We start from the raw sequence: 24,837 nt of genomic DNA, 5'->3' as shown, positions 1-24,837 counted from the left end.
ATAAAATTAAATAATCATTTTCCCAATTAGAAAAATATGGAAGTATTCTTTGTTCAAACAAAATGTTATTGAGAAGCCCAAGAAAATAGGTGGGCCTTAGAGATTGGCCTGCTTTTTCTCCTACCTCCGTCTTTCAGGGACTTTTGAGGGGGCTTAAAGGAGCTTCTAGCTTTCGGTGAAGCACTATTTTTAATAACACCCAGTACTGACAAGACACTGTCACTGGGCACACACACTCCCTCACTGTGAGTGGGAGTCTAAATCACTTAAACCACTTTCAACAGCAATCTGGAAATACACCATGACAAAAAATATCCATTGACTTTGATAATTTACACTCACTTCTGAAGCCTTATCTTAACTATACTGCATAAAGATACTAATTACATCACTATTTAAGTTGGTAAAATTTTGGAAAAAAGTAAATGCATGTATTCAACCACACTTACTGAGAAAATGACCTACACAAGCTGACATTGCTATTAAAGGAAACAGGAATGACAGGGTTCGCGATTTAGAAAGAAGATGAAGAGTTTCATTTGGTAGTGCCTACTGTGTACTAACGTCATGGAACTTCATCTGAAGGTGGCTTTAGTCTTACTGAAGGGCAGTAATTCCTTAAATGAACCTAGTCCACATATCGCATTACCAAAGAATACAAAGAAAACTAGAAGAGAAAACATATGAAGTTGTAGCAATATTATTGTTCAATTTGGGCTCTTTAGGTAACAATCTTTATCTGAAGCGACATCTCCATGAAAAGAAAAAAGTTTCAAAAACCTAAACCATTTCTGTGGAACTCCATTTCTTGGCTGTGGATCTATGGAATCTCTGCCTATTTAAAGCACTCTAGACAAAAAAAAATGAAAACAAATGGTTTCTGACATGAGGAGGTGGGTTAGGAGCTAGATTGGAGGTCTCTCTGTGGTAAACTTCAAGCTCAAAATGAAAGAAAGCATTTTGTAAATCAGATCATCCGATTTCATGTTCTTTTCTGTGTTCATGTTCCCTGTGTGAGCCCATATCTTTAATAGGTCTTATTTAAATGCCTCCGGCCCAGTCTCAGTGGTGTTGAAATTAATAAAAGAATTATGTGTCCATATTTTAGCCTGAGAGAACAAGAGATATCCCAGGCCACCATCTGTATCTCATGCAGGTGTGATGCTGGCAAAGGCCATGAGCGAGAGACCCCTGGTCTAGGAAAGGTGGGTCTCCAAGGCCACGGTTCTGCTGCCCACTCACATGGAGATCTCTCCCTGTTCCCGCTCTTGAAGGGGCTGGTGTGGATTTGATTAAAGACAGAGTCGCGCCTTCGCAGCCTCAGGAATGTTTAGGAAATCATAAGGTTAAAAAATAAGAATTTGGAGAGATAAGTGAGTCTAGGGAAAGGAAAATAACTTCAGAGGCTAAAAAATCACACCAATAAAGACAAAGTTCAGGCTGTTGCAAATCTCTCTGCTAACTCATCTATTTTTCAGATGGTGGTACCTGATCAAAAGAATGTAGAAATGACTGCGTTAGGTGCAGAGACAAGTGCAAATCAAAGAAAATGTCTTTTTAATTTAAAGTAAAACAAAACAAGAAATATCCTAATGTAATAACTTATTCAAAGGAAAAAAATAGAAAAACAAGTATAATCAGTGCCATTAGTTGTTTTTTTTAAGAACAGCATTTTAAAACACCATTGTGACCTTGGAATAATTGCTTTCTGTAAACATGGCATGCAGCCAATTTCATAGTCGGGTCAGCATGTTATGTTTACAGAAATCTTGATTAGCCTAAAATCAAAGTGGCTTGGATTATGGGTCTATCCTATCCATCTACAACACGAAGCACATTAGTACATAACTGGATCACTCCCCTTTTATGTTCTCTGACTTGTGTCATACCATTTTATCTTGGAGTATTGCATGCATCTTTGTAAGTCAGCTAAATTATGTTCTGGGTATAAACAAAGAAATAAAAACTACTTTTTCTCTCTCAGTACTTATTCTTTCTGAAATACTTCTTTTCTCTGATAACAATGACTCTTACCTTAGGTTGTTTGCAAAGATAGCGGCAAAGTTCTCCAATATACTGAAACACAGTCACATTGTACTTCTTGCAATCGCTCCAAAACTGGCTTGCTGAGAATTTCTTCTTTAACACACAAGTGGCACCTGTAAGAAAAGACAAAAACAGACATTAGGGGAAAAAATTCAAGGGCGGAATTATCGTAAAACACAAATGATGTTACTCTGGAACGTATTTGCTCACTTTCAAGCATTTATAATTCATCATTGATCGTTTCCATCAAACTCATTTAAAAACATTGATCTTATTTTTAATGCACTCTTTATAAAATTCATGTTGTAATTCTATATTTTGACTGAAAATATGCTTGTTGCAATACACAAGATGAAAGCAACAGTCAAAATAAGTAGGAGAGTTACAAATATTAAAGCATGACCATAGATAAGGATCACGGATAAGAACATGATCATAGAAAGTCATGTTCCTTCCTCATACAGACCAAGAATATTCAGTTACTTTTGACCTTGAATATACACATACTATTTATTTTTAAAAGCATAAGGCAACTTCAACATATCTCAAGGTGAGGAATTAGTAAGGTAGAGTTAGTATGGTACCATAAACAGAAAAGTTCATCAATAACTACAGAACCTAATTTTAACAACACAATTTTAACAATAATGTGTGTCCACAGAAAATTTTAATGTCTTGACTTTCATCTTTACTTATGGTAGATATTGATCATATTCTAAATAGGCTCTTCTAAAAAGTTACTTTATAGTATTTTAGACATATACAAGTAGTAACAAATGATCTCTATTTATATATTTTAGGTCTAGTAACTGACACATACCATAATCTTGCATGTTTATGAATAGAATCTACTGAGTCACAAGCTCTACCAATTGACTTGTTGAGTGTCTGGGGTAGACTGTTTACAAAGATGACCTCAAAAATTCCTTCTAAGCACTTCCCTTTGCAATGTAGATTTGCGCCTCCTCCCTTTAAGAGGTAGGGTCTATTTCCTCATTCCTGGACTCTTGAATCTGGGCTGGCCCGTGACTTGCTTTGATCAATGAAATGCAGGTGAAATAATTTATGTGCCTTCCAAAACTAGGCCTTAAGAGTCATACAACTTCCACACGTGCTCCCTTGGAACACTCTTACCACCATTTAAGGAATCCGGGGGTAGACTATCCGAGGAGGAGTGACCACACGGAGAGAAGCCCAGTCAATAGCCAGCTCCAACTGCATAGCCAAATCCCCAGGCAACTGCTCTTTTCACTTCAAAAATATTCTGAATATGCCATAAAATTGTGTCCTTTTAATAAATACTGTGTTGTAATTACATAATATGCATGCAATCACTCTGAATTCTACCGAGAGCATCAAACTTCAATGAACACTTATTCAAATTATTAAGCATTTTGAAAACTTATTTAAAAAAGAAAATAAAAACTCACCTAACTTAACACATCCACCAATTCCCACGAGAGCTCCTGAACCATGGTATAGAGGAAGGGTTATATAAACAATGTCATCAGCAGTACAGCCAAAAGCCCAAAGTCCAGCAGACCCCTGCATAGCCTGCAGCTGAGAAATGACAGCTGCTTTTGGTAGACCTGGAAGGAAAAAAAAGAACAGGCAATGTGTGTACGTGTGTGTGTGTGTGTGTGTAACAGAAAGGAAGGCCATGCTGGTATCAACTACTCTAGCATTGGACACAAAATAAATCAAAATATTCTTCATCCTTTGTAAAAGGGGCCGTGGTGACATTAGTAACACGCCTTTGACACGCTGCTGCATGGACAGCATCTCAATTTCTATGTAATCTTATAGTTTGATCTTTCTGGGTAGATCTAAGATTCTAGAAGTTAATTATAGCAGTAGCTCATGTTTTCTTTCAGTAGCTGTCTGATGAAGAGTATTTGGAAGGTAAGTTTTTTAAGTCCTCTCCTGTCTGAAAATATCTGTTTTTACCCTTGCACTTAAATGATAGTTGGTATAGAATTCTAGATAAGAAATTATTTTTATGCAGGATTTTGAAGGCATTGCTCTATAACATTCTGAATTCCATTATATATATTGAGAAATCTTTTGTCTTTCTGATTTCTTATCTTTTGCATGCAACCTGGTATTTTCATTTTTTCTTATTGAAACTTTTGGAATCTTTTATTGGTCCATGACATGATGATTTGTACTGGGACTGGTCTTATTTACCCATTTTTCTGGGAACTGTGTAGGCCTTTTCAGTCTAGAAACTCATGTCTTATAGTTCTAGGCACCTTTTAAATTTGAAAAAAAATAATTTCTACATCCTCTTCTCTTTCCCTTTTTATTTCTGTTCTTTTTGCTTATTCCCTTCTTTGATGACATTTGTTTGTTCTTTCATCTTTGGAACTCTTACGTTTTTGAAGATTGGACCTCCTGAACTGAGTTATTACTTTTATAATTTTTTTCTATCCTATTTTCCTTTTCTTAACCTTTTCATTTACTTTTTTGAGAGATTTATCTTCCAACCCTTGTGTTCTCTGACTATTCCTCTTTTTGTAGTATCTTATTTTTGTATTACTGATATTTTGTAGAAGTTATTAATGATAATAATTTTTTGAAAATTTCTCCTGTATAGCTTACCTCTGATTTCCCCAATACCTTTTTTATCTTTTGGTTTATATTGCTCTCAATTTGATCTAGGATAGACTGGTCTTTACCAAATCTAGGAGAAATCCTAGAGGTTTCCTCAAATATCTGATTGAGGTATTGACTGTCAGTTTATATTTAAAATGAAGACACCAAAACACAAAACAAACAAACAAACAGAATCTTAACTAGAAGTTCTGTGTGCTGAGTGGGACTTATTTACTAGTCTCGTTGTTCAGGGCATTTTGTTGGGGGATCTATTGCTGTCAATGGTTTTCAATTTTTACATGTGGGCTATTCAGATTCCTCAGTCAAAAATCTTGAAAAGTAAAATTAGCAAATTGTTAAAGAGTAGTTGGAGATGTGTATAGACTTTCTTCTATGCCCCGCTATTTCTTCAACCTCTGTTCTTCCTGGGGTTTCCAGAAGTTCAGGTTCTCCCGAGAATAAAGCTCAGATCTTCTACCAGGGTGGAGAAAGCAATCCAAGGTTTACAATTGATTCTTAAATACAACTTCCTATAAAGCTTCCTGATTATAATTCCACATTTATCTTATGCTCTTTGAGGTACCTGGTACCCATGTGTCGGAGCCTTTTTGAGGTTCTGTGGGAGCAAATCAATTTTCGTCAAGGCTTCACCTTAAGCTCTGGCTTCTTGGGCCTGTTGTGTCAGTCACTGCATTAATTTATCATCATCTTTTCTACAATTTTCTTGCTCCCCTCTCCAGTTCCATCATTCGAGTCCTGAGGGTCTAGGCATGTGTTCAATCTGCCGTCATTCCGTCTTCTAGGCCTGTTTGGTTAGAGAACCTTAAAAATCTCAGGGAGAAGCTGTCTGAGCCTGGACAGAGCAGTCACACACATGTCAGCATTTTCCCGCTCATTTATCAAAGCTGTTCTAATCATAGTATATAATATATATTCTACTCTCCAGTCTAAAAAATTATTAAGCATCAAATAATTTTTAAAAATAAGAAAAAATGTACTGTGTAATAGTAGCTGCTTACAATACTACCTATGCACAAGAAATTAGTAATAGAATATTTTTTAATCGTGTCTAAGTCAAGTCCCCAGCCATCTTCAAACTAATTACAAAAGCCTATTTAGCCTACCATTAATAACATTCAATTTTTCCTAGGAACCAGTTAAGTTTAACATTTCTTTTGAATTCTCACGCAATTTCATTATTCTTTTTTGTTGTTGCTATTGTTGTTTACCTTAAAAAGAGGAAGTTTAGTTACTTGATTCTATTTTATATCTTCTCCCAAACCTGCGATGCCTTGAAGACCTCCTGTTTGTCACATGACCCAGTTCCCCTACGGAAAATCAGAAGTGCAAACTACAGGTGCTTACATTGCGGCTGTAGCTATATTATGCTTCAGATTTGACATTTTACACAGGAATATAGAGAATTGTTTTCAAGTAGGTTAATAGATTTTTTAATCCAGGGGGATAGCTAGAAACTATCTAAACTAAGTTCTTCACTTTAGATATCAGAAATCTGAGAAGCTACCAAAGATTTTGCTTAAAAAAGGTGGCCAAATATTACACACTGAACAATGGGGATGTATCAGATGTTCAGATGTTCCAGTGCCCTTTGTACTACCAAACTTTAAGAAAAATCTTTTCAACTGTGACAAAGGCCAAATGAACATGATGACTTATCAGATTAAAGTGAAAACAATTTAACTTTCTCATCCAAGTTTGAAAGTTCAAGAGTCTGAGAACCTCATGTCTTCTTGCATGCAGGATTTCTCAGAGCGTTGCTTACTACCTGGCAGAAAGTTGCCCAGTACTGTTGCTTTGCAAATTTGTTGCATCCTTCTTAAAAAGAAGTGGGTCATACCTGTTGTTCCAGAGGTAAAAATATAATGACAAGTAGACTTGAGGCTTGAGACAACATGGTAGCTGTGTGGTATAGGCTCATCAGATGATGTGCTCAGTTTTTCTTTGAGTGAAATTATGCCTTGTGGAACAGAATCTTTCATCCCCCAAACACGGATATCTTTTGGGAGGTCTGGAAGGATTTCTTCTACAGTTCCAAGCAAGTCTGAAAGCCAAAAGTTTAGAAATAGGTAAATAAAACTTAAATCTCAAACCATTCACCTTGGGGTTACTTTTGTATGTTGAAACAGGGATAAAATATAAATAAAACACTGATTTCGTTCTCATGTCGGATGAATAATGTCTCAGCTATTTCATGGTTCTGTCTCAACAGGACTAAACTGGGGGGAAATTCAGTTACCCACCACCTGGGCGGTCAGTGCAAGCAGGCCGATCCAGACTGAAGCTTAGAGACTTCATTGCCCAAATTATGTTTTTCCCCAATTTTTTTAAAAAAAGCATTTTTATACTTTAAATCTAAATTCAGGATACCGCGTTAAACATTTTTCTTGAAATGCAACTCAGTAGCTAGTTATTCCAAAATCCTGTCTGTCTGCTCAGTCCTGTCGCGATGCAGCGCGTTCGGAAGTGTCCCCTGACTGCCCTGAGGCCAGAGGACCACTGTGGTTTAGGGACCGTCTCAGAGCCAAAGCTAAGTGAGGAGACTTAGAGATGCCTTTTCTTTTCTGGATCACAATAAATAAAGATAAAAGCCTTTGAAGCTATTATAAAATAGGAAAGAGAATGCCTTCCAGCAAAGGCAGTGACAGCCAGGGTGCAGGGAAGGGTGTGACCGGCAGGTGAGGGTGGCTGATGAGAATGGACCCACTGTCAGTAGCAATAAGATCCGAGGCCCAGAAAGAACCAAAGTCAAGCAGAAATGATGGAAGAGAAGTTAGAATAGCCTGATGAATGGTGTCTTCAGGCCTGAAGGACGTAGGAACCCTGACAAGATCAAGGGTCTGGGTTGAAATTCAAGGTTCAGAAAGGAAAAGGGGTACTTTTCTCAGGAAGTATCTATCTGCTGCAAGGATAACAAAGGAGCAATTGTTGAGGTGAGACTATGTTGAGTTAATCTGTGAGATTGAACCAGACCTTCTTATTAATAATTTGGCCATTAAGGTAGGGGAAAATGTCACATGCTCTGGAGGAGAGTACCAGTGGAAAAGAAGGGAGACAGAAGGGGTGAGTGGGTGCTTGATGAGGAAATATTAAGTATTAAGGTACCCTGAACCCTATGGGACACAAAGAAATAAAATGTCATCATTTCTACAGTCTTTTGAGTAAGCAAGTGAGGCATAATTTTTTCCCCCTAGAGAGACATACAGTTATTCATATTCTTTAAGTTCTTTTTAAATTTGCCACTCCCTTACTTTGTAACATGGATCTCTGACAGTGAAGTCCAACTTTTATATTCTACATGGCCACTCCAATTTTATTTTCTTATTCCTGTAATGTGTTATATAAGGTGTAAGGGTTTTCTGAATGCTACATTACTTAAAATCTACAGTAACATCCTTGGGAGACTAAACAACAACTGCATTGGCCTTTGGGAGTTAATGCAAGGAAAGCCAAGGGTTACTCAGCCACCACCAAAAGCTAAGACAATGCAAGGAAGATTCTCTTAGATCCTTCTGAGGGAGCATGGCCCTACAGACACTTTTATTTTGGATTTCTAATCCCCCAGAACTATGAGACAATAAATTTCTCTTGTTTTAAACTACCTGGTTTGTGGTACTTTATTCTAGTGCCCCAAGGACACTAATGCGCCAAGGTCACAAGATGGTGCGAGGCAGGGCTGGCAATCTAACCCAAGTCCAATTAACTCGAAACTATATATCACCTCATAACAGAAATTGATGGTAAAAAAAAATGCTATTAAATGTAAAATAAACACAGATCAGAATGCTCAAGTACTATACATGCAAATATGGACATCTAAAGCAATTATATTTTTTCTAATTTTTTTAAAGAAAGTTTTAAAAATAATCACAGGATATATTCTGCTTTGAATTTGAATTCAGAGTACTACATTAAACATTTTCCTGGAAATTTAAATCAGCATCTGGTTCTCCCAAAAAGCCATCTGCCCATCATTGTTTAGTTCTACTATAAGGCAATACATTGAGGAAAAACTCAAGATTTACTCTCTCAAAATCTATAACCTAGATTGACTGCTAAGAAGTCACAAAAGAAATATGTCAAATGGGACTAGGCAATTCACAAATAAAGCCTGTAAGAAACCAGAATGAAACACAGAAATAATGTGGAGTTGATATGTTGTAGGGATGGGGATTGGAAATTTAAATGTCTTATTAATTTTTATTTCTACAGCACATCCAAATAAAATAAAATGTAAGGATCCAGGGGGAAATACCTTGTTCTCCTTAAAATATGCAGTATGCTGCTGTATACAGGTTGCTTTGGCAAGGAGAAGTGAAAAACCACAAGGGATAGGGGATGGAGGGGAAGAGAAGTTACAAGCACAAAAAAGCAGGACAAGAAAGGGATCTAGACTTTCTTTTTTTAAATGTTAGTTCTAGATTTTGTTTTAGTGACTCTTTCTGGCATTTTGAACTCACAAGTCACTAAACGGACTCATTTTATTACTTTAATTTCCAATCTCTCATCTAGAATGATAAATTAACAGCACAAACTTTTATATGTTCTTAATGATAAATATGTTTAAACTGAGAAAATAAGCACTAAGCAAGTTACAACGTGATTAATTGTGGCTCCAGATCTTTGTTGGAATTGTAGAGCCTAAACAGCAAGTTTTTACAGAGTGACAACTTGTACGGCAAGAAAAAAGGAAGTGAGCAGGTTCCAAGGAATCAGAGAAATTACAGTTTCATTTTCTTTACATACTAAAATTAAATTTGTTTAGCTGAGACATTTAGAATTCTCAAATAGAACTTTTCCCCACCAAATATCTCTTCAATAGTTGCAGGAAATGCGGGTGAAGACAGTGAAAATCGAAAAAGAAATTTGAAACGTCATGTAGGAATAAAGAATCACGAGTTACTTTTCCCCGCCAGCCACTCTTAATAAAATGAAATCTTTTCAAGACATTTTGAAAGTAAATTCTGAATACTGAATCCTGACAAAAAATACCATTTATTTAAATACTTTAGGGAAACTTGACTTTGTTTCATGAGGATTTACGCTTTAGTGACACGTACTACCATGGATACCTGCAGAACTGTGAATGTCTCAAAAGAATGGTGTGTACCCTACTCCATCCTTCTGCTCACTGCACTGGCCACACACCACCCGTGCCGGATGGGTGCCTGCTTGCAGGAACTGAGCGCCACACTACAGGACCCACTGCAGATACAGGTCTTGATAGTGAACTACTGCAAGAAAATGAAACAGCTGGATTCTCTACGGGCTAATGAATCTCTCTTTTCATAGCAACATGTGCTTACAAAAATTATGTATCTTTTTCTCCTACATGCAAGGCACTGCATTTCATGGGGTTGTGAGTATAAAAACAGGTAAATTATGATCCCTGCCTATGATCTGTTAGCACTTTCTGAACAAATTGATTTCTTATTTCTACATATTTATATCTCTTGGCTGAGCATGGTGGCTCATGCCTGTAATCCCAGCACTTTGGGAGGTGGAGGCGAAGGATTGCTTGAGGCCAGGAATTTGAGATCAGCCTGGGCAACATAGTGAGACACCATCTCTAAAAAATATTGTAAAAATTAGCCAGAAGTGGTGGCACTTGCCTGTAGTCCTAGGTACTTGGAAGGCTGAGGTGGGAGGATTACTTGAGGCCAGGAGTATGAGGCTGCAGTGAGCTATGATCACACCACTGCACTCCAGCCTGGGTAACAGAGTGAGACTCTGTCTCCAAAAAAATAATAAAATTAAATATCATATCTCTTATTCACATTTCTGAGACTGTAAAATCAATGGACAGAAATGTCATAAATCCCTCTAATATGCCATTACTGTGAATTATACTATTCATGCTACACTAAAAATTCTTGATATTATCTTATTCTACATTTTTAAAAAAGCTAATACTTTCAAAAGTATGGGAAGGGAATCAATTGATTATAGCTCTTAATACACTGGTAAACATTTCAACTTCAAACTTTTATGCATTAATAAATCTAATATAAAATTCACCTACAAATGGTTAACTTTGGCTTTGTATATTGCAAAACAATATTATAATCCAAAGTGAAATTATAGATCTCACCACATAACTACCATCCTACTATGTAGAGCGGCTCAACGAGCTGGTCATAGAATGCATGGGTAGGCTATGGTTTCTAAGAAAATTGATGGTTAAGTAAGCAATGTTCTGAAGCAATTCATATTGAGATATAGATATTAATGCTTCATATAAGGCCCCAAAACTCATTTTATCATAATATACCAGATATGTTTACAAACATTAGTTTAGTAATAACCATGATAACCCTAAGAACTAGGTTTTATCTCCATTTTAAGGAGATTGAACATAAGGAATCTGAAGGCAATTGAAGGTTAGAAAAAGTTACCTAAGTAGGTAAATGATAGAGCTTGTATTTTAATTCGCATGTACTGGAATCCAAAATCTAGTCTCTTAAATTTAAGACATATACTGTATTGCCACTTGTTATAATTATTTTCAAAATTAGTAATCTCAATATCATTTGTTGAATAATTCTTCCCTTTTCCATTGATAGGTGACAGGTCATTCTGTGATACTCAATTCTCTGTCTGGTTTTGTGATTATACCATGCTATTTATTTATTTGTTTTTTATTTCAGCATACTACAGGTGTACAAATGTTTAGGCTACATATATTGCCTTTTCCCCACCCGAGTCAGAGCTTCAAGCGTGTCCATCCCTCAGATGGTGCACACCACACCCATTCGGTATGAACATACCCATCCCCTCCTCCCCCCCCCACTTGCCTGATACCCGATGAATGTTATTACTATATGTGCACTTAGGTGTTAATCAATTAATACCAATTTCATGGTGAGTACATGTGGTGCTTGTTTTCCATTCTTGAGATACTTCGCTTAGTAGAATGGGCTTCAGCTCTATCCAGGATAATACAAGAAGTGCTAGATCACCATTGTTTTTCTAGCTGAGTAGAACTCCATGGTATACATATACCACATTTTATTAATCCACTCATGTAATTCATGGGCACTTAGGTTGTTTCCACATCTTTGCAATTGTGAATTGTGCTGCTATAAACATTCGAGTGCAGATGTCTTTTATATAGAATGTCTTTTTTTCCTTTGGGTAGATGCTCAGTAATGGGATTGCTGGATCAAATGGTAGTTCTACTTATAGCTCTTTGAGGTATCTCCATATTGCTTTCCACAGAGGTTGCACTAGTTTGCAGTCCCACCAGCAGTGTATGAGTGTTCCTATCTCTCCGCATCCATGCCAACATTTATTGTTTTAGGACTTTTTGATAAAGGCCATTCTCACTGGAGATAAGTGATATCTCATTGTGGTTTTGATTTGCATTTCCCTGATGATTAGAGATGTTGAGCATTTTTTCATATGTTTTTGGCCATTATTCTGTCTTCTTTTGAAAAGTTTCTGTTCATGTCATTTGCCCACTTTTTAATGGGGCTGTTTGATTTTTTTCTTGTTGATTTTCCTGAGTTCTATATAGATTCTAGTTACCCATATTTTTTAATTAGTGTATCATTATAATATTTTCATAGAGCCAGTTGTATTACTAACTTCTCATTAACCATTATTATTTCAAAAGATTGTTTTGCTATTTTCACTCATTCTTCAAGATAAAGCTTAAAATTAGGTAGTCAAAAAATCCAGTGTTCTGATATAGTTTGGAAACTGTTGTTCCTTTTAGTGTATATTACATAGGCTTTAACAACACCAATCAAAGAGCACTAGAGAAAACAGTTTGTTTAATTTGGTTTTTAAACTGTATTATTTGTAAAGTAACAGATAATTTCAGATAATTTCAGATGGCTTTTGTTATATTGTATCTTTCTTATTGATATAAAATAAAAGTAACATTCTCAGAAAAAATATAAATAAAAATGTGTATTTGGACAGTCTACAATGTGATACTGGAGAAAGCATTTGAAAGTCACTTTAACCTGACAAAAAAAAAAAAAAACAAAACTTCATCCTAGCAAAAAGCTGATTAAACTCACCTCTTCTATTCTTCTTGGATTTTTCAGGTGTCATTTGCCAAGATAATTTAAAAATTTGTGGGACACAAAAATCACCGTCATGAATGGAAATCATCCAGATATTAATGCAGACATGCAAACCTAAATAAAACACCTTATGTAATGGAAAAATAAAAGAGTACGTATGGTAAGGTAGACTCTGAAGGAAGCCATACACAGGGTGAAAAGCATGACTTGCAAACAGAGTAGGAATCTTCCAAATATGATGAGCCCAATTGTCCTCAAATATTTTAATAAGGAAAAATACTCTGTGTACAGCCAAGATACATAGTATTTGTATCGTCTGAAAATCAGCATTGTGCGTTCCACTGAGGAATGATCATAATGACAATCAAGAGAACATGAGGTAAATGCCAAAATTCTAATCTCATGCTTAAAAGGCCAGACATTGATCCAAGAGACAACTTTTGTCCTTCTAGCCAGCAGACCTGTAATTTGTATAGCCTCAACAACAATTTTAAATAAAATAGACAATAAGAGATTGAGGGGACTAGGCTATATCCTTTTGCCTTAATCCATCCATCTGCATTAAGGAAAATTCATTGTGGTTAATAATACCAAGACTAAGAACCATGACCAAGAAATGCTAATGTAAAGATTGATCCTTGTTTCAGGAATGGTTAATTCTTCAGTATTGGCCAGATAATGACTACTGATATTACTTTACTCAAGTGGAAACATCAGTGTGAAAAAAATTTGGATAAATTATCCATATAGATGACCTAATTGAGAGCAGATGCAATAAGACTATCATCTTCCTACACATAGGAGGCTCATTCTCTGGGGACATTGTGAAATACTACATTTTACTGATGAAAAAATAAGTTGGAATTTAAAAAAAAAATTGTGAATCAAATTTCTCATACATCTAACAGGTCATATTCAGTTGTGACAAAAATAAATTCTTTTTATTAATACTTAAAAAAATAAAGATTCAGCACAAATGTTGGCTTTACTCTGTGTTTGCAGGAGCAGGAATTGGAGTCTATAAGAAGGAATTAAAGAGTGGAAAAAGTTAATAAGTGGGAAACAGAAAAATTGCCCAAGGATGGGGTCCCAACCTATACTGTGGACCCTACTCACTCAAATAAAAACATAGAGTTTCAGCAAAATACTGAAATTCTAGGTTGATTCCTTAGAGTATAGGATTTTCAACCAGAGGATCTGGATTTACACATTGCTTCTGCCACTTGCCAGCTGTGTGACCTTGGACAAGCCACTCCATTTCTCTGAGCCTCCATACAACTCTCACAGTTTTTGGGAAATAACGGATAAATACAAATCAATCATTCTGGTGTCTGGCCCAGCATTGGTCCTTAGGAAACGGTGGCGACTAATGTTGTTGTTATTATTGCTACTATTGTAGTTTGTGATTATGGTGATGATCATGACAGTGAAATGACCTCAAACTCATTAAATAGAGAGCTGAAGCCTGAAAAGAAGAGATCACAGAGACTGGAAGGGGAGGAACAAATTGGGAATGTGGGACCTCACGTGGGAAAGGTGCTTTTGGGGACTCTGGTCAGTTTTGTTTTCAAGTCAGACCACTGCTCTTCCTCTTCCTACTGAAGAGTATATAACCAGGCCAGGGGGAGTGGGGACTTCACTGCTCACTTAAAGTATCGAAGTTCTCAAGGAACAAGATATTAATTTGACGTATAACAGAAGCACAAGTCTTTCTGTCATGATAACCTAGTCTTCCTTGACATGATTGTAATTGCCCTGAAACACAAGTTTGTAAGTGGGTTTATGTATTTTCACTCTCAGCTGTTTTCAGATTTTTGGGAGGAATAGTCAGTATATTTATCATGAATAAAATTATGCAAAAAAGAAAAATTATAATACTTCATTTGATGTTATTTCCAACACATCTCCTATTGCCAGTGAATGATTATTACTCAAATGGGACAAAATCATATGTTATACCTGGCCTGCTATTTTTCAGTAGCAAAGTAGCAGAAATTAGTAGAATAAATGCAGAGCAAAACCCTCTATACACAGCTAGACTCATCAGCAAGTAGGTTATAAATTTTTTAAAAGGCAATTAATACCAAGGTAGTATTTCCGCAAGATTCAGATCCCAACAGGGCTGTTTTCCTCATGCCTTGTTAGTTATTAATGGTAAAGGAACCCTCCTCTTTTTGGCCAGAGGGAAGCTAACCTTCTCTCTCCAAATTTGTGTCTGATAGCATTCCAGCCTTGGCCCCTAGGGTTGGGAAGCAGTGATGACTGTACTGCTACTGGGGAGAACAAGACAGCTGCTTATGGCTGATTCACTAGGGTTGTGTGACACATTGCCTGGGTCTCCTAGTTGCCCTGTACCCATGACAAATCTCAAAGAGGCCTGGGCAAACTGACCTCTAACTACGTGTGTCTATCTGCCACTGTGCAATTAAGAATAATGATCACAACCATTTATTAAATATACATCATGGCCCAGGTGTTCTTTCGGGTCCTTAACATTTAATTCACACAAGACCCAATGATATTCATTGATCATCAAACCCAGATGGTATAGTTCACTACACACCTAGGTTATATGGTATAGCCTATTGCTCTTAGGCTACACACCCATACAGCACTTGTAATACAGTACTGAATACTGTAGGCAACTGGAACACAATAGCATGCATTTGTGTACCTAAACACATTTAAACATAAAAATACAGTATTATAATTTTATGGGATGCTTTATATGCATTCTTTTGTTGACCAAAATGTCATTATAACTATTTCTCCTTATATTTTTAAGTTATACCTCCTGATACTTGTTATATATTTAAGCATTTCCAGATAGCTTCAAATAATGGTGTAATTTGTTTGAAATAGGACCTTGAACACAGTATTTTTGTAGGTTTTAGAAAAATTCTATTTCTTATAAATTATATAGAACCAATTTCAAACAGGTTTATAGGCCAGGCCAGATAACGTCCATGGTGACAGGTGAAATTTCCATCATGGGTTGGTGTCTGATAACTATCTTCAGGAATAAGCCAAAGTCAATAGCCACAAGGCAAATGTTTTTCTCAGCGTTATTAACAAAAATCATTTTGTCATTAACAAAAATATTAACAGTTGCCATTTACTCAAGGCTGGCTATCACAAAGCGCTGCCAATGGCTCTGAGAAGCAGTTGCAGTGCTACATTTTGGAAACAGAGATGCAAATAAACTAAGTAACTTGTTTAGGGTAGCACCGCTTAGTAGGTTGCAGAGCAAGGACTCAAAACCTGGTCTCTAATTTAAGACTGTGCTGTACTATATAGTCCAATTGTTTCTGGGACTGTCAACTGCATTTTGATATAATTATTAAAAATGCATTCAGGTTATATAAAATGAAAATGAAAGTTGCCATCGGGTTTTTCATACATAATTAGGAAAAAAATCAAAATTTTAATAAAACTATTATTTCCTTCCCACATGCTCTGCAGACTCAAAAATACTTGGCAAAAAAGTCTGTATATTTTGGGTTAGAAGATGTATCAAGTGACATCTCAATTTTTCCTGAAAACTTCAGCACTCATCGAAAATTAAGGTGTTTTAGATTAAACCTAGAACTTTCCCCTCAATTTTTCATCTCTGATATTTCCAATAATGTCTGCTGCCAAGATTATCATCTACTGATCTATGCTTTTCTTAGTACAAATAGAAAAATATTGGGGTGCTTGTATATCATTTAAAAATTATATGCAATCATCTCTATATCCTTTGACATTTTTAGCCAAAATAATGATGATTATGATAAACAATAATCCCTTTCATTTTAAAGTACTTTATAGATTACAGACTGTTTTTACACACTATTTTTGTGATCCTCACTACAGCCATGAGAGGTAGATAATTAGCCTTATTTTAAGAATGAGGAAAGCATGGTTATTACGGGCAAATAATACACTCAAGTTCATACACCTAGGCAAGGCAGTATGGAGACTGGAGTCCAGATTTTCTGATGCTAAATCTAAAAACCTGCTGTGTCACCTTTGACTGTGTCCTCCTTTCTGCTCCTGTTCATTCCGTCATCTCCATCTTCTCCCATCCCCTCTCTTTTCCCCTTTGTTTCCCCATCCCTTTCCTTTTTTCTCTAACCTTCTATCTATCTACCTTCTCTCAGTATCTTTTCCTCTGAACTCACCTGCCTCAGGTACACTACAGCTATTTACAGAACCTGATGGAATCATACAGTTCTCTTGGATGATTCACAGACAGATACTGCTATAGCCTTGAGGAACAGGTCAAGATCCAGACTGCAGGCTCTTAGAGCTGAGGAAGTTTGTTTTGTTCACTGCAAAATTCTCAGGACTTAGGACAAAGGACATATTCAATAAATATTTATTTTCTAAATTAATGAATAAAAGAAAGACCTAACAAAAAACTATCAGGTACACATGAGTACTTGGTAACTTCTAACTTACTTGCATATTTTTGCTAATAAACGTCCACTCTCTGCTGTCTACTTGGTAACTGGTTTTGAGGATAGAGATAAGCTTGGGATTTCTTTGTTGTGTCGATACCAATGTTGCTAGGTGTTAGAACCACCACTCCCAAAAGGTACAAAGCACTACAGACAAACTAGGCATCCATGAAGTTTCAGATTTACATGCATGTAGTATGTATTTTGCTCTCTCTCCTTTGCTAATATATGACATATTACATCATTGTAGCTATAGATAGCTGAAAAACACTATTCATATTATCCTGAACTCTTACTTTAGATTTGATAGTGTTTTATGGTTCAACCTACTTTGAAGGATTTTGGGTTTCTCTTCACACAAAAGTAAAAATCCCACCCTTCTCTAGAAAGAGAATGATGCATGCAGCCTCACGCTCCATTCACTGCAGGGCAAAGGATTCGGTTAATAATCGAGCCCTTGCAATTCTCCAAATGACATCAATCATAAAGGCAACTGCTCTTCAAGGACAAGAGGAAGACTTTGAGGAAAATAAAGACCCTTTAAAGTTTTACGGAAAGCATTACGTATTCAGATAGATTTAAAAAATGGCTCATGTGAAGTTTTATTATCTTATCTATATACTAAGATATCCTTACATTATATCTATTTTACTTTTTAGGACACTTCTAAATTTTTAGTTGTATTTGTAGAATAGCTATTTTGCATTTTTTTCTATCTTAGACTCAGATAGTTCAAGGATTATCTCCATTCCAAAATAAAACAATTGACTTTAACAGGAAGTTCAAACAGCTTCATAACTCAGTAGCTGGAAACGGCAGTGTTCTAAACACTGATGCATCCATCTTTTTGTCTTTACTGACCATGGGGACACTGACCCTGAAGTTCTTATTTATAATATCTGCTGAACAAGTATTTACTGTAAGGGAACGATGCTTGAATACTGGCAGAAGCAAAAACGATTGACAGGGAGGCTGTGCCTGCTCAGAGAGGTGGCAAGGCTGCAGGTGAGAAATACACATCTCGGAGTCAGACAAACACGGGCTTGCGTCCTACTTCTGCCATTAATGGACTGCGAACACATAGTCAATGATAACAACATTTTGTTCAATGATGGAAGGCATATATGATGGTAGTCCCATAAGATTATAATATTGTATTGTTATTATACCTTTCCATGTTGAGATATGTTTAAATACACAAATACTTATCATTGCTTCCCAATTGCCTAGAGTATTCAGTAGAGTAACATGCTGTACCAGTTTGTAGCCTAGGAGCAACAGGCCGTACCACATAGCCTAGGTGGGTAGTAGGCTGCACCATCTAGGTTTACGTAAGTACACTCTATGATGTTCACACAATGAAATCACCTAACAATGCATTTCTTAGTATGTAACTCTGTTAAGTGATGCAAGAGTGTATATAATAGTCTTTCTTACAGAAATTAGGTTGTAGTAGCAAAATCCAAACAAAATCCCTTATTAAAAGCCCTGGTATTACTCCATAATCATAATATTGATAGCAACTATTTTAATTCACTAAGGATCTAATTAGTACAAATCAGGCACTCAGCTAGCCGCTGTATAAAAGCTACATCATTTAATCTTCAGAATTACACTGTCAAGTAGACAACATAATCACCATTTCACAACTAAATAAAAAGTGAGACTCAGGGTAGCTGATCATGTTATCTTAAATGACACAGCCAGGGAGTGGCAGACCATATATGAAATTCAGATCAGCTTATCTCTGTATAAACCACTTGACTCCTCTTTCTACCTCAATATACTCTCCCTGGAGATACAAGGATTGAATAGTACATCTCCATCAGAAACATCCGGTGAGATTCCAAGAATGCAGAAAGTCCTAAGAATAATATATATATAGTTCCCTGATGAGACTCAAGATGCTGAGAATACAGTATTTAGGGTAAGAGCTTTAAATGCAGAAAAGTGACTATGATCTAAGCTACATCTCATCAAAAAATCTATTAATTAATCAAAACAGAATTATCCCATCTTTACAAAACATATGTACTTCATGTTTTGGAGGTATGCCAAAAAGAATGGTTAGTAAAATTTATGGTTGATTTCTCCGGTGACCTACTTACTGAGCCAATTGACTAACAGGTCTTGGCATAAAACTCCAGCATCCCAAAGTGCCTTTTTTTATGTACAAAAACTGACTGTTGGTGTCAATAACAAAAACAAGGAAACAATGCAATTAGTTATTGGCAAGCGAAGCAACGCTGGCACAAGTAAAACTGCAAGATTAATTAGTCCTAATAAGCAACAATTCAGTCAACAGCAAAGTGTGAACGCTCTATGTTGAGAGGTAACCAGCTCTATGCACTTTTAGAGGAATCCCTCAGGAGACTGGCTTTGGGATATTTCTCAGGTTGGCCTCAACATCATGGCCACAGAAATGTTTTCAGGGATACTGTGGCCCTCTTAGTTTGTCCTAAAGGGAATTTAAGGCTTCATCAATTTTGAGCATAATTTGGAGTTTACACTTGCTCCAGAGACTCATCGATCTAATTAAATAGAGCAATCGTGTGGGCAGTGGGATATGCTATGAGATTATATCCAGAGATGAATGCTGATCATTTTTACTCCTGCATTCACATTTTTATTGGCCTCTGCACAAGTGGTAAAAATGAACAAACAATACAAGAGAAACACTGAACCTTCTATTCCTGTGGCCTAAATAAGATAAAATTAGTGTTTAAGAGTAAACATTTGCCACTTTATCAGGCCACAAGTTGAGGGGGAAGGATGCTGAGAACCAGTAAGAGTGGTAGCCTTAAGGGGCTAGCCTTTTGTCTGTACATTGCCTAACTCGCTTTTGTGTGATGTGCAGATATTATATGACAGAGGTTACCTGGAAAGTTCTATACTTTTAGAGACAACCAGTGTGTAAATGTATTTTTCCACACCACTCTGTGAATGTAAAAACCCTATATGAGGTATCAATATGTATCTATTAATCTAAACTACCTCAATATTTTCACTAAGGTCCTTGCCATGGATCCTCCTCTTCCTGCACCTTCCCACCCCCATGCACAATGAATCTGCATAAACCATTTAGATTATCCCAAATAAATATCATTTCTCACATTTCAATTCCATCTTGTTAAGCAACCCATCTTCCTAGGCTCTTTTTTAATTAGGCACTAAGTCAAAGACTTTTCTTCACAGTTCCGCATAAATATTTGTATCCAATGACATCCTATCCAAGGTGGGGGGAAGAGGAAGGGTAGAACTTACTGAAAGAAAGAAAATGATGCACAGATGGGGGCAGGGAAGAGAGAAAAGGGCTGGAGTCTGCCAAGAGCCGCCCACTGGCTTCCAGGCAGGAGCCCTACCTTGCTAGGCAAATCCTAGCTTGCGGACAGCGTCAACTAAGAGCAGACATGAAGACAGGAATTCAGGCACTCATGATTAAACATTCCTGTTCTGCAAATGTAGTCATCCTTGATAAAGTTACAATTAGAGAGGTGTAAGTATTCCACAATGGAGTCAAGATAACTTTCCTACTCATCAAACGTTTCGTCAGAGCTCATAAAATTTGGAACTGAACAAGTTCTATCTCTCCGTGTTCTTGCATTCGCTGAAGGTACCAATAACAGTAAAACCGCCCACCCCCAAAACGGGAGGAAGCAGAAAGTTCATAAAAGTTTTCTGAAACTGTGTGATATTACTAATCCACAACAGAGTAAGCGCTTGAAAAGGGAGCCAGGTGTTAAACTCCCTGTCACAAATTGCAAAACTGTTTTGTACCCTTAACATGCATACTTGATCACACAGCCAAAGTATCAGTTATGAACTATTCTAAACAAAAAGAAGGTCAGAAGAGCAGGCGGGCGCGGTTCTGCCTGAGCAGACCACAGCCCATACTCTACCTGCGCCCACCACCAGGGCCCTGGGCCCGCAGGTGCGGATGCAATTCAGGAGGGAGCCGGAGCGAGCGTTGGAGTTGAGGAAGGCCACCACGCAGCCCAGCTTGGCCAGGCCGAACCACACGTGGACGAAGTCTGGCTCGTTGCTCATCAGCAGAGCCACCGTGTCCCCCTTTTTCAGAGAGGAATGGTTCAGGAAGACGCGGGCCACTCTGCTACTCCTCTGGTCCACATCCTGGTAGGTGTGGACGTCTCCCTCGTAGACGATGAAGGGCTTCCGGGGCTGCCTCTCGGCGTGGCGCAGGAAGGCGCCCAGCACGGTGAGCAGCTGGCCTCTCCGTTGGCACATGCCCACTTCAATGCCGTTGCGCACCACCTTCGTCAGGAAACAGAAGTCGTCCCAGAAGTAAGGGAACAGGAGCTTCTGCACGAGGTGCAGGAAGGCCATCCCGGCCCCCAGTCCTGCCAGCCACGACCAGAGCATGGGGCCCGGGCCAGCTCCCGTCTCAGCCACACAGGCGTCCTTTCCTTCCGTCCCGGCGCCGCTCTGGCAGGGACCGCGGGTCCGGACTGCGGGCGACACCTGCAGCTCTTGCCCGCTTTTCGCGGGAGGGGGGATCCCGGGAAACAGAATGGGAGGTTCGCAGGCGGAGGTCGCCCGCGGGGGTGCTGAGGGTGCTGAGGTACGGCCAGGGACACGGGCGGCTGCAGGGCCGAGCGCGGGGTCGGCGAGAAGTCAGCGAAGCGCTCACCGGCCTCGGAACCTCCCAGCTCGGCCCGCGCCGCGCGACCCCGACGGCGGCCCGGGCCTGCGGAGCCCCCGGCACTTTCCGGAACCTCCCCGCGGGCTTCTCCAGTCCTCCGCGCCGCCGCGACCCTAAGCAAACGCCACCCGCAAAACTGGGTCCGGGGACGCCCTTGTCCCTCGCGGTGGCCCGTCCCGCAGCTGTGACTCGCAGGCCGAGCGGAGCCGGGAGAGGCTGCGGGGCGACGGCTGAGAGGCGCTGCGGCTTCTCGTGTCCGCCAGAAACCGCGCGGGTCTCGGCCACGCCTCGGCCCCCAGGGCGCCCCGCCCCGCCCCGCCGGATGCCCAGCGTGCCCGAGGCCCGGGCGAGCGTCCCAGGGCACCACCGCACCCCGGGAAGGAGCCCCCACCCAGCCGCAGCTCCCGGGCGAGCGACCTTGCCTTGGGCTGGGTCTCTGTCCTCCGAACCGCGCGGGGGTGTTGCCCGCTTCCCTCCTGCTCCAGGCTCGGGCCAACCCCAGCCCCGGGCCGCAGGCGGCTGGAGCAGCCCGTGCCCTCACGCCCTGCTGCGCCCGGGCGCGCGTGCGCCACCTGGACGACCGTGCCGCGCGGGCGGCTCCACTGCAGGCAGCAGACCCACGACGGGGCCGCCGGCGGGGACGGGACAGCCCCGTGCAGGGACCGCCGGCGATCCGGACGGCTTGGGGTCTCAGGGGAACCAGGCTGCTGGGATTGAGTCGGGGGTGGCGTGAGGGCCCTGGAGAGGCCAGTGAGGCAGAAAGAAGAGTGCTAAAGATCATTGATTGAATAAACAATCAATGGGAACTAAACTAGAGAATGGAAACATTAACAAATACTGGCGCGGGGGGGAGCAGAAAATATGAGTTTATGAATTGGACAGATCCGAGATATTTTGCGAGAGAGAAAGGAATATTTGGACAGACCACGAAATAGGTCTGCCTTTTCACAAAAATTCCTTTTTAAAACATATTGATAGGTTGTTTGCATTTATATTAGAACTCTATCCTTAGAGGGCCTAGATGGCATATTTTACAAAAATTTTCAAAAATACTGATTGATTTGAGAGCTTAAGTTGATATTCATATCTATATTTAAAAATAAAAACAAAGTATAAATACTCCCTGTCCTTAAAAATAACAAGATTTTTTTTTCGGTTAGATCATTTAAAGCAGCGGTCCCCAACCTTTTTGGCACCAGACACCGGTTTCATGGAAGATAATTTCCACGGACGGGTGGGGAGGGCGGGGAGGGTGGACGGAGCTCAGGCAGTGATGCGCCAACCTGTTTTCCTAACAGGCCCTGCCCAGGGGATGGAGACCGCAGATTTAAAGAATTATCAGGACTTCAAACCAAAAATTCTACAGAGCTCACGCCTATATTCCCCGCACTTTGGGTGAACAAGGCAGGAGCATCACTTAAGGCCCGGCAACATAGGGAGACACTATGTCTATAAAAAAATAAAAATATTAGCCGGGCATGGTGGCGCACGCCTATAGTCCCAGCTACTTGGGAGGCTGATACAGGAGGATCGCTTTAGCCCAGAAGTATGAGGTTTGAGGTTGCTGTGAGCTATGATGAGGCCACTGCACTCTAGCCTAAGCAACAGAGAGAGCCCCTGTATCAAAAATAATAAATAAATAAATCTAAAGAGGGGGTTAGAGTGAAGAGGTAACAGGTAAATAGAAAGGGTAATGATGAAGTTTTACTAAAAGTGAAAAAACCGAGTAATATTTAGTTACATTTTTTTCTAGTAGACTCCATCATCCCAGCTCTCTGCTTTTAAGTGTGTGTAAATGACTAATTGTATATATTGAGATAATTAAGCATTGCTTCACATTGTCAGGCTTTTCTCCCTTCTGTCTTAAGTTTGCAGCTGGGTTTTAGCTAACCTCAGATTCTCTAATAAAAGAAAAACTAGTATTCTGAAAATGATTAATTTGAAGTCATAGCGAAGAACCCCAAAGAAACGTAGACTGTTAAAACCTCTGTGTGGATGAGGAAAATACTTTCTAAATTTACTCAGAAGCTCTGGTCTTTTCAATTTAGAAATATCTTTTTAGAACAAAGAATAAAGAACAAACTATCAGTATCCAGCAGTTCACAACTTGAAAAACATCACTGAAATTCTATTGTTTTCTCTCCTGGCTCTGATCTAATTCAGTCACTTCCTAAATAACAACATTTGAAGCACGGAACAGAATATGGAGCAGTTGGTCTCAAACTTTTGGATCTCCAATATGAGTAAAATCAGTCCTCCCCAGTAGGAAAAAAAAATGGGTAAAGAAATACAGGTTTGCCTTTTTTTATTTGGCTAAATTAAAAACATTAAGCATATATTACAACATTTACCATCTACTGTCACTATTGTTTCATAAAGGAAGAATTTATTTCAACATTAGAGAGAAGGAAGAGAATGCCATTATAATAAAAGACAGTCTTTAAAATGAATAAAATTCACTTCAGGAAAAATTTGTTATGCTCCACTTATTTTTCTTAACATGGACATTCTAACACCGACCCCAAGGCATGGAACTAAATTTTTAACAATTACTTGATAAAAATGAGTCTAGAATATATTTGGCACCATAAAGGAGAAACATTTTGATTTATTAGGAAGAACTACAAGTATATGTTGTGAAAATTTATACTGGCCCAAACCAATGTCATGCCTAAAACCTCACCATGGAGGAGGGAATCAGGGACAGTCTTGGGACTGGTAACAGTTTTGTGCCTATTCCTGTATCAGCCCCGTGCCCGTTCCTATTTTGTCCGGAAATTTTACATTCACTTTTAAATACTACCAAAAACAGCTAAGTCAAAGAGAGATAAGTTTTAGTTACAATAATTAATTATTGTGAAATGGGGGAAAGACAGCAAATGTTAGTTACAAGTGAGTAAATCTATCATTTAACTAAAATAAAGTGAAATAAACACATGCAAATAGTGCACACATTTCTGTTAACATTACTTTTGACCAGGGGCAGTGCCATTTTTCTCAAGTTCCCCCTGTATGAAATATAGAAATTTTATGTTTTTCTTTA

General features: G+C 38.7%; 1 protein-coding gene across 1 annotated transcript in view; it reads right to left on the bottom strand.

Annotated features, from left to right (window-relative positions):
* Positions 1-21,640, bottom strand: part of SLC27A6 (solute carrier family 27 (fatty acid transporter), member 6) — a 73,509-nt gene extending 51,869 nt beyond the window's left edge. Inside the window, exons 1-4 of the mRNA XM_012645043.1 lie at positions 21,034-21,640; positions 6,500-6,703; positions 3,477-3,635; positions 2,035-2,159 (exon numbers count right to left, since the gene is read on the bottom strand). Coding sequence (XP_012500497.1) covers positions 2,035-2,159; positions 3,477-3,635; positions 6,500-6,703; positions 21,034-21,514 — 969 coding nt within the window. The 5' untranslated portion in view covers positions 21,515-21,640. The remainder of the gene's footprint in view (positions 1-2,034; positions 2,160-3,476; positions 3,636-6,499; positions 6,704-21,033) is intronic.
* Positions 21,641-24,837: the final 3,197 nt, after the last annotated feature.

Source organism: Propithecus coquereli, unplaced genomic scaffold, assembly GCF_000956105.1.
Source record: "Propithecus coquereli isolate 6110/MARCELLA unplaced genomic scaffold, Pcoq_1.0 Scaffold224, whole genome shotgun sequence".
NCBI lineage: Eukaryota > Metazoa > Chordata > Mammalia > Primates > Indriidae > Propithecus > Propithecus coquereli.
Note: the sequence above shows the minus strand (reverse complement) of the source record. Positions and strands in the feature narration are given on the sequence as shown.